This window comes from Pygoscelis adeliae, unplaced genomic scaffold (genome assembly GCF_000699105.1).
Source record: "Pygoscelis adeliae isolate BGI_AS28 unplaced genomic scaffold, ASM69910v1 Scaffold544, whole genome shotgun sequence".
In the NCBI taxonomy this organism is placed as follows: domain Eukaryota; kingdom Metazoa; phylum Chordata; class Aves; order Sphenisciformes; family Spheniscidae; genus Pygoscelis; species Pygoscelis adeliae.
In genome coordinates, this window is record NW_008824715.1 from 121,969 (window position 1) to 131,918 (window position 9,950).

The following is a 9,950-nucleotide window of genomic DNA, read 5'->3' on the forward strand; positions in this document are numbered from 1 at the left end:
TGGCACCTGCAGGGCCCCTGCCAGGTGTGCCGAGGGAGAGAGCAAGCGCCCCATCCTCCATCGCTGCCGCTCTGCCTCTTGCTGCCAGGGTCTGTTCTCTAAAGATTCATGGCGTTACCTCTCCCCTTTGCTTTTGCCCACACCCTGAAGAATTGCTGCCACCAACCTCATTAAAGGTGGAAAGGGTGGAGGACACTGGTGTGTTGATTTCTTGGCACCCACCTGAGGACGCAGCCGCCAGGCAACTCATTGACGGCTACGCCGTGACGTACGTATCCCTCGACGGCTCTTACCGCAGGACAGATTTTGTGGACCGAAGTCGTTCTGCCCACCAATTGCGGGCACTAGCCTCCGGCAGAGCCTACAATATTTCTGTCTTTTCAGTCAAACGCAACGTGAACAACAAGAATGATATCAGCAGGCCCGTCATGCTCACCACACGCACTAGTGAGTAGCATCCCCGGGGGGATCGCGGTCGTGAGCACGCGTGGTCCCCACAGGTGCCAGGGCTTGTGCCGCCTCCTCCCCACCACCGGCTCCAGCTGCAGCCCGGGCCTGTGCCGAACCCCGGTGCGTTTGGTGGTGCAGATCCTAAAATCCAGCTGGGAGCCTTTGAAAAGTGCTCGGCACAGAGAATTGCTGTTCTCTTTGCTGTGAGTAAAAGGGGACCGAACCCTCTGCAGCTCACCGGGCCCCTGCTCAGGGGCTGGTAAGGCAGCCGGCAGCAGGGGCTGTTCCTGGATCCTATTCATCGGGGCCAGGCTGCACCTGTCGCACCAGTTACTCCTTGTCACTGGGCCCAGGGTAGCGCAGGTCCCCAGTGCTGCTTGGCTGAGCTAGAGAAGCCCCCATGCCAGCTGGGCAGCGGGGCTGAGTGATCTCTGCTGACAACGAGCCCCATGGGTGAGTTGCCTCACCATCCCACCGGGCTTGGTGTGGGGATGTGTCAGAGAGGGCAGAGGCTGGCAGGGACCTCTGCTCCATGGGCACAGGGAAGGAGGCACAGTGATGCCTCTGTAGGGGCATGGGCAGGCGGAGAAGCTGCAGTCCCACTTTCTATGGCAGGTGGATGTAGAAATCAAGTGCAAACTGAGGATAGAGGGGATTAGACCTAGAAAAGCTGCCCTCTAATGAGAGGGGGATGGTGGCAGGAAAGCCCATAGACCATATCCCCTCCCCAGTGGGCTGAGACCAAGTGAAGCCCAGGGGAGGAGAAGGCAGGTGTGGCACTGGGCACAGCAGGGGTCTGTGCCCCTGGCCATGGCATGTCGGGAGGCCTCGAGCCAGGGCAAGATGCTGGGGGCAGCGAGAACCAGGCTCAGGATGGCCGCCTGGGGCATGCAGTGAGCTTAGGGCCAGGCACTGCAAGCCCTTTGGAGCTGGTGGGGGGGGCTGGGGCCAGAGGAGGACAGCCCCAGGGATGCGGCGGATGGCATGAGGCCTTGCGGGCAGGCAGATGGATGTGCCTCCCACCTGCCCACAGGTGGTGAGGATGGGAGAGCACGAGTCTGGCAGGGCAGGGGGTGCTGTGCTGCTCCTGCTGGGGAAGCCAATCCAGAGGGGCAGGCAGGACACCCCTTGCTGGGGCGTGGGGAAGGGACAGAATGACACATGATGACAGAAGGCTGACCGCAGCCCTCTCCACTTGCTCTGGCCAGGACCACGTCCGGTGGAAGGCTTTGAGATCATGAACGTGACGGCCAGCGCCATCACGGTGCAATGGGCTCTCCACCGGCTCAAGCACTCCACTGTCAGTAGGGTGCGTGTCTCCATCCGCCAGCCGGGGGACCTGGCAGACCGCACCGTGGAGCTGAACAGCAGCGTGGCCAAGTACACCTTCCTGTGAGTGGGGTGGCATGCGGGCACCAAGCTAGCTGGCCCTCCCAGGCTGTCCGCTTTACCACTTCCCACCTTACCTTCCTCCTCCACAGGGACCTGCAGCCAGGAGAGAGGTACATTGTCCATGTCACGACGCTGAGCGGCCTGGGGACAGAAGACCACCCCTCAGAGAGTCTGGCAACAGCCCCCTTCCACGTGTGGACGAGTGAGTGGGCTTGCCTTCACCACCCTCCGCTGCTGCAGGGGCGCGGGGGCTGGGCAGGCACAGGGCAGCCACAGCTTATGGCTAGCAGGAAAGCTGCAGGGAGGGGAAGGTGCGAAAGCCGTCAGCCTGTCTGGCCAACATGGCAGGTAGGAGGCATGCAGGCAGCCCTCAAGAAGGGCAGGCAAGGCCCCGGCACATCCTCCCCTGCCAGATGTTGTTCACTGCCGAAGACCAGCATGAGCTCAGACCCATGTGGGGCCTGTACGCAGGCCTGATTCATCCCCTGCTGTACGGCAGCTGGAGGGCAAGGGCCAGACCTGGGTGCCAGGGTGCAGTGAGGCTCTGCCCCCCTTGCCAGGGACCTAGTGCTGAGTATCTCCTCCTAGTGCATTGCACGGCTGGAGCTGAGCTGAAGGCTGGCCAGGGCATGGTCAGGCAAGCTGGGGCCCTGGCACGCTTATTAGATGGCATGTGAGCAAGTAAGCTGGCTGCCATTCAAGGGCACCAGCGCTGACCCCTTTTCTCCCCACCTCCTGCCTGCCCCAGGGCCTCTCCCCCCAAAAAACCTCACCGCCTCCCGCGTCACTGCCACCTCCGTGTCCATGGCGTGGGAACAGCCGCCTGCCGGTGCCGTGGAGGGGTACATCATCAACGTCACCACCGCTCAGAGTGTGAAGAGCCGCTATGTACCCAACGGGAAGCTTGTGTCCTACACGGTGCGGGACCTGCTCCCTGGGCAGCGGTACCGCCTGTCCGTGACGGCTGTGCAGAACACAGAGCAAGGCCAAGTGCACAGTGAGCCCATCCACCTCTATGTCACCACCTGTGAGTGCCTGGCTTGCCAGGGCTGGGGCGTTGCCAGTTTGCTGCAGCACAAGGGAGGCAATGGGCTAACGGGGAAGCAGGGCAGGGGGGTAGGAAACCAGCTGACCAACAGAGTAATGAGCCCATGGGGACTTGCTGCCCCAGAACTGGGTGCCCGCAGCAGGCTGTGGTGGCAGGATGTGGTCCCCTGCAAAGGGAGGTGGGGGTTGCAGGGTGCTGCCGCCATTAGCGGAGGGCAGATGCAGAGTTACAACTCAGTGATGCTTCACGGGGACCAACACTTGTAGGTTGGTCTCCACCAGGCATATGGAGAGTGTGCGTGTGTCCCTAGACAGCCCTAAATGGCAACCTGGGGACGAGGGGACTGGCTGGGAGTTGGGTTGCTGTTCTGACTCATGGCCTGCCTCCTGCTAAGCCTAACCCTTTGGTCTGCAGTGCAGAGGGATGGAGCTCCGGAGGGACGGTGGAGCCAAGCTGGACACCCCCGGGTCCTGCGCAACAGGCTGCCCCCAGCTTTCCTGCCCGAACTGCGCTTGCTAGCGGATCACGACACAGTTGAGGAGCTCTCGCCAGCCCCCAGGTAGGTGCTGCCCTGGCACTCCTGGCTCTTCCACTAGTGCTCGGCCCAAGCATTGGGCTGAGCACAGCCCCTTTTCCCAACTCTCGTGTCTGGATGCGCACAGGGTCAAGCCATGCTCCTGCTGGGTTGTGCTTCTTGCCCACCCACTGGGGTCCTGAGCCAGGCAGGCCCTTGTCCTGTGAGCAGGTCCCTGCCCGCAGCTGAGCCCATGGGACTCGCACCGAGCCTGATGCTGCCAGCAAGTGTTTTATCCAGCTGCCTCCAGCCCTAGCGCATGGGATGGCTGTGGCCTGGGGGGACCCACAGTGCCCTGTACCCTTATGGCTCTCCTGTCCCAGGTTCACCGAGCTGGTGGATGGCAGAGGGAGGATCAGCGCCAGGTTCGGCACTGCGCTGAGCAAATCCATCACTGTGAAGACACGTAAGTGCTTTGCTGCCTTTCTGGCCCTTGTCCTGTCAACCAGTGCCATCTCCTATGCCTCCCCCCAGGACAGGGTGGCAGCCGGGCAGGCTGCTGGAGAGCTGGGAGAGCTGCAGAGGAGGGCAGGGCCCTCACACCTCTCCCTGGGCAGTCGAACATCTGCCCTGCTCACTAGACCCCTGCGTAGGGAGAAGGGTGACACAGGGCTGGTCAGGGAGTGCAGAGAGGGACCCTCAGTGATGGGAGGCGATGCTGGCTGCAGCACGGTCAGTGGGAGCCCAGGCAGCGACCCTGCGGCCCTCCAGTGCAGCCCCTACCTGCCCAACAGCCTGAGCCCCCACCACCAAGCACAGCCTCACACTTGAGGAGGGCGCCTGGGCAAGAAGCCCCTCACTAGCCCAGGACCAGTCCCCACTTGCCATCCCTGGAACACCAGGGATACAAGTGCCAGCCCCAGATACCCTACGAGGCCTGGGAACCCCTGCGCCATGGGGTGGAGAAGGGGCCTGGCACACCTGATGGCAAGCCTGGGCTCACTGCTTATCTTGGCTCTGCCCCTGCCTCCCTAGGGCTCTGTGTCCCACAGCCCTCCAGGAAGGGTGAGGTGGTCACCTTAATTCTAGGGGTGCCAACTGGGAAGGGCTGACCCCACTGCCTTAGGCCTGACCAGCCCCCTGAAGCTGCGGGCAGGCTGGATCCTACCAAAGGGGGCTGCTTTTGGGTCTGGCCCCAGCATGGAGGTGACATTTGACCCTCTTGTTGCCCAGAGCCGGAGGCTCCAGTGAAGCTGGAGAACGTGGAGGTGTCAAGCCAGGGCAGTCTGGCACTGCAGCTGCGTGACGCAAAGAGCAAGAGTAAGTCCGGGAGGAGACACATGAGCAGCAGGGACCCAGCCCAGGGCCTGCAGGCAAGCAGAGTGCTTGGCACCAGCCTGTTCTCCTTGTTGCTGCCCTGCTGGGAGGCACACAAGGGGCATGGCATGGGTCCCTGCTGGCTGCTCCATCCCTGCTGGCTGCTCCATCCCTGCTCGCCCGCTCGCAGCTCTCTGGCATGCCGGGGGCGGGGGGGGGTGGGGCGGGGTGCACTGTGCCCCCGGGGTCTGACAGCTATACATGTTTTGCAGGTGAGGGGCAGAACTGCTCCACAAACCCCTGCAGGAATGGAGGCACCTGCACCAGGGATGCGAAGTCCTACCACTGCGACTGCCGCCCAGGATTCAAGGGCCGGTTCTGCGAGCTGGGTGAGTGCCATGTTGCTGCTGGAGGGCCGAGCTCCCTCCTGCAGGCAGATGGCATGTGCCCAGCGTGGCAGCTGTCCCAGCCACAGGTCCCCCAGGGCGCAGGTCACCGAGCACACCTTGTCAGCACCTGGCTCCTCCTGGCTGAGGGGACTCCCACCATGCCCAGGCCCCACTAGAGAAGGCTGTGCTGTGCCGACAGCAGAGAGAGGAGATGGGCTCTGCTCTTGCCAGTTTGGGCAGATCCGGGAGTGCAGGTCTGCTCCCTGCTTCTGGCTGAGCCCTCTGCCTCCGCCAGGCAGCCTGGCAAGCCAGGCTCCTGCCCTGCCCATGTAGTTATCTGGGTACCGCAGGGCTGGGGGCTCCTCTCCTGGTGGGTCAGCTCTGTTGAGCCCAGCCCTCCAGGACAGCAGAGGGGAAGCCAGGGGGGCCTCACTGGCCCCCTGCCACAGGGCACAGGCAGGCAGGGCCAGAGACGGGCTTGTTGATAGCTCCCCTCTCCTGTTCCCCAAGCAGCCTGCAAGAAGGTGCCACACTCGTGCACGCGGCTGTACTCGGAAACCAAGTCATTCCCCGTGTGGGAAGGAGGCACCTGCCACTACCTGTGAGTACTGCCTGCGGGTTGTGCTCCTCCCTTCCCCTTGTGCTCAGAGCTGGGGATGTCTCCCTGCAGCTCGGCTCTGGGGAAGGGAGGGTGAGCACGAGGCCGTCTCAGACCCTGGCTAGCAGCTGCCAGGTGGCTGCAGCTGCCCCCTCCCCAGCGCAGGCTGAGCAGCCTTGTCTGCCCTTGAGCCCCTGGGACTGCCCCGCCAGCTATGTTTCAGGGCAGGATGCTGCTGAAATGACAGCCCCGTAGCAGTGTTACCCACCTACATGGCAGCGACATTGGATTTGGTGTGTGTGACCCCCCCCCCCCCAAGCAGAAGCCGACCCCCCCCCCCGCGCGTGCCCTCAAAAACCCCCCCCCCCCCAAGCAGCAGCAGATCCCCTGCCCGCTGCCTGCCATCCCAGCTCCTAGCTGCCCCTCCATCTGCAAGCAGAGGGCTGGGGCCAGCCCTGCTGCAATGCCAGGGCATGGAGGCCTCTGCTCTGTCCCCCACCCCACTCCGCCTTCCTGCGATAGAGGCACAAGGGCCTGGCTGTGTGGGGTCAGCCCTCAGGCATAGCAAGCTCAGCCCTGTTCCTACCAAGGCCAGCTACCGCAGCCTGGAAGGAAACGGGGGAGACCTCCAGACTCCCCCCTCGCACTTGCAATAGCAGATCTGTCCCTGTTATTCCCTACAACTTGCCCCTCTGCTGTGTGTGCAGGTATAGGAGAGTCTACAAGGTATACCAGGACGTCTGCTACAAGGAGAGCTGCAAGAGCACCGGTTCCGAGAAGAGAACCAGCAGGTACAGCTAAACAGCAGCATGCTGAGCACGCCAGCCTTCCTGTGGCCTAGGACTGGAGGATGCAGCCAGCTGGTGTCACCCAGGACGTGTGGGGGTACCCAGGCTGGGGTGGGCTGGGAGAGGGGTGCAGGCACCCCATGCAGAACAGAGTGCAAGGAGCACGTGACTGAGGCTCAGACGTCAGCTCTGCATGCCCTCTTTGTGAGCAACGGCTGAGGGGCTGCAGGGCTGATGGTGCTCTCCTCCCTTCTCTTTCAGAAAACCAAGCAACAGTCACACACTGAAGAAGCCATAGAGTAAGTACCCGCTCCAGGCCCTCCTCAGCCATGGGCAGGGGCAGCTCCTGCCTGTGGCTGCCTGCACCCCTGCACAGGGAGTCAGGGAGGAGAAGAGCGGAGGCCACAGCCCAGCCCAGGCTCACGCTGCCACATCAAGGGGGTGCGAGGGCTCTCCAGCTGCTGCGCTGGTCAGGCTTGGGCACGCAGCTGAGGACTTCTAGTTGTGGCTGGGGTGGAGGAGCAGAAGGCAATGCTCTGCTCCCCGGCGGCTCTGCAGCCCCACGAACAAGATTCCTGCACAGAAAGGGCCTGGGTGCTGCCAGCCCGTGCAAAGCAAAGGCTGCAGCCCTGGAGGGGGCAGGTCCCCTTCTCCCAGCCTGAGACAGGCACACAGGGTGGGAAGAGGCAGCTGCGGGGCTTTTAGGGGACTCTGCACACTGGCTCATTCTCCTCCTGCTCCTTCACAGGGTTCAAAGCAGCAGAAGCTTCATCTTTCCACATCTAAGGGCTTTTGAAACACCAGGAAGATCAGATCTGCTCACTGAGTTGAACACAGCGGGGGAACCTTTCTGCCTGCCATCAGCCCCTCCCTCTCCTCCAGCCCGTTCAGGACACGCAGCTGGATTGGCACGCCGAGCAGCACTCCCTTCCCTCCGCAGGACCAGCACTGCCTTCACTCTGGCTTGCCTTGCTCCGGTCACCTCTCTGCCCCCAGGGAGCTGAGCGCCAGTGTACTGCAGCGGCTGGGCGGGCGGCCCTACTGCAGCGGCTGGCTGGCTGCCCCCCAAGGGGACCAGCCCCACTCGGCCCCCCAGCCGCTCTGCATGAGCCACGGGCTCCCGGCTCTGCTCAGGCATCGGTGGGGCTGATCCCAGCTTCCTGCCAACAGCATCTGCACCAACCTGTTTTCATAATCCAAGGTTATAAATTACCTATAACCCCCAAATAAAACAGTTTAATGCAGACCAAAAAGCCTTAGCTATGACCTGAAATGTGGCCCATGAAAATCTAGTTGGAGGAGTCCATCCCTATGTAGAAAAGTTAGAAATGGTGAGCAGCTCCCCCAGGCAGCAAGGTGAGTGCGGGCACTGGAGGCATGTCCCGGTCTCCTCCGCTTTAGCGGGGGAAATTGAGGCAGCTTCTACTGTCTGCCTTTTTTCTTTGTGTTGTAAACAATCCCTGGTTTTAACCACATTTCCAGCTCAGAAAGCAACAGAGCACCTAGAAAGAATTTTAAAAGTGATCTGTAGGGTGAATTTTGTCAGCCAAGGCATAACACCATGCTTGTTCCGATGCTAATCGCCTCCAAGCGCAGGGCACAGTACGGGCTTGGTGACAAAGCAAGCTCCACGTGCCATCCCCCTGAGTTGCTCACAGCGTTTGCGTTCCTCATGGCACCAGCCAGTGCTGTGATGCCACCGCTGTGTTGTTGGCGGAGGAGAGGACCAGCGTGCAAGGCCCTGCAGTGGCCATCCCACCAGCTGTGGCAGAGCAATCAAGGAAAAAGCGTAGCTTAGAAATGTTCCTAGTTTTTGTGAGTTTGTATGACAACACTAGTTAAACATAGATTTGTGTATTAATGTACACAGTGTATATTATAAATTAATACATACCAGAGATATATCGTAGTTTTGGTATAGAGTGTTATCTCCCGAGCAGCGTGGGGGGTATCCTGGCGGGGCAGCCCTCCCCTCCCATGAGCACTGCAGGACACTGCTGTTCAGCCACGCGTGTTGAGCTGCAGCCCAGAAGATGCTCTCGGAGCGGAACAGGCCCATGAGTTTTGGCACTCCTGGCACCACCCTCTCCCTCCCGGCAGCAGTGTAAGAGCGCTCGGCCCGGAGGAGCGGCTGCCAAGGCATCTGGCAGCAGCCTGGGAGCGGCAGGGACAATGTGATGCTCCCCTCCTGCACTGACTCTAGCTCTGCTCCCAGAGGAGAATCGGAGTCAGAGATGGACATGCCTCATTTTCCTCCAAGGCTGCCTGATCCTGCTCCAGCCTCCCTGCTGCAAGGTGAGCACAGAAGTCCTGCCTCCCCAGGGCATGAGAAGAAGCCAACCCTTGCCTGGAAGAGCAGGGCGAGGGGAAAGCCAGAAGAGCCTCTGCTATCCACGAGGGAGGGGAGGTTTTGGAGCTGTGGTCAGAAAGTGCTACATCCCTGCCTTGTCAGCCACAAGACCAGCGCCGACATGGGCTGTGAAGGTGGAGGCGGCCCCGCCCTGGGACGGTCCTGTTTCAGCACAGCCCCTGGGCCCCGCCAGCGCTGCCACAGGGCCTGTCCATGCTCACAGCATAGCCCCGCTGTGAGCCGGCACAGCAGCCTGCCTCCTCCTGCCCCACAGCCAGCACAATATGTAATGCAGCCAGAAGGTTTTAACCTAGCCTTGGAAATAAATTAGTTATTTTGGTTTGATTTTTTTTTTTAAATAAAAACACTTTATGGAAACTGGGTATTTTTTAAAGTAGTTGGTCAATGAGGAGGAAAGAGGGCTATTGTTGTATTCCGATATATGGGATTTATTGCTGCCCCTCAGCAGGGTCCTGCACATGAAGCCCTGCAGCCAGAAAGACAGCAGGTCCTGCAGCCAGAAAGACAGCAGGTCCTGCAGCCACCACAGCTCGTGCCTGTGTGGGGTGGGGGCCCAGGGCACCCATGAGTGCAGTGGGGCCAGGGACTGCACCAGCATGGGGAGAGCTCGGGCACCTGGGAGCCTCACCTCTTTACTCCTGGGCTGTTTTACTTCCTTCACTGTCCAAGTCTTCATTTTCCTCTGCATATAGTGCATCCCTGTCCTCTTCTTCCTCCTCCTCTGCTTCTTCCTCCTCTCGAGCCAGCAGCTTCTTGAAGACCTCGTACTCCTCTGGGGTGGCGTGGGCCAGGCTGGCCAGGAAGTCTTTTTCCGGAAGCTGAAGGATGTCCTTCAGTTTCGGGTTACCGGTTTGGGTCTGGCCTTTGTACGGAGTTTGGTAGAGCCCCCGGCGCTCCAGGAAGATGTGCCGGTTCCTGAGCTCGGCAAAGGGCATTCGGAAAAGACGGGCCTTCACCATCTCCTTCTGCCGGAGCCCCATCCTGAAGTACACGTACTGCGGGCGGGACAGGGTGTTTCACGCACAGCCCCGGCCCCACACTGCGCTCCCGGCCCTGGGGCGGGTACCCGCCCCGCAGGAGACG

At 61.2% G+C, this 9,950-nt stretch overlaps 2 protein-coding genes across 2 annotated transcripts in view; one reads left to right on the forward strand and one right to left on the reverse strand.

The window, feature by feature from the left end:
- Positions 1–7,482, forward strand: part of SNED1 (sushi, nidogen and EGF-like domains 1) — a 29,686-nt gene extending 22,204 nt beyond the window's left edge. The window contains exons 22-33 of the mRNA XM_009323193.1: positions 151–447; positions 1,659–1,842; positions 1,932–2,044; positions 2,591–2,869; positions 3,305–3,449; positions 3,788–3,870; positions 4,638–4,724; positions 4,994–5,110; positions 5,624–5,711; positions 6,416–6,499; positions 6,758–6,795; positions 7,245–7,482. Coding sequence (XP_009321468.1) covers positions 151–447; positions 1,659–1,842; positions 1,932–2,044; positions 2,591–2,869; positions 3,305–3,449; positions 3,788–3,870; positions 4,638–4,724; positions 4,994–5,110; positions 5,624–5,711; positions 6,416–6,499; positions 6,758–6,794 — 1,514 coding nt within the window. The 3' untranslated portion in view covers position 6,795; positions 7,245–7,482. The remainder of the gene's footprint in view (positions 1–150; positions 448–1,658; positions 1,843–1,931; positions 2,045–2,590; positions 2,870–3,304; positions 3,450–3,787; positions 3,871–4,637; positions 4,725–4,993; positions 5,111–5,623; positions 5,712–6,415; positions 6,500–6,757; positions 6,796–7,244) is intronic.
- A 1,897-nt stretch (positions 7,483–9,379) lies between these two features.
- Positions 9,380–9,950, reverse strand: part of MTERF4 (mitochondrial transcription termination factor 4) — a 2,013-nt gene continuing 1,442 nt past the window's right edge. Inside the window, exon 2 of the mRNA XM_009323194.1 lies at positions 9,380–9,862. Within this exon, the coding sequence (XP_009321469.1) occupies positions 9,500–9,862 (363 nt within the window). The 3' untranslated portion in view covers positions 9,380–9,499. The remainder of the gene's footprint in view (positions 9,863–9,950) is intronic.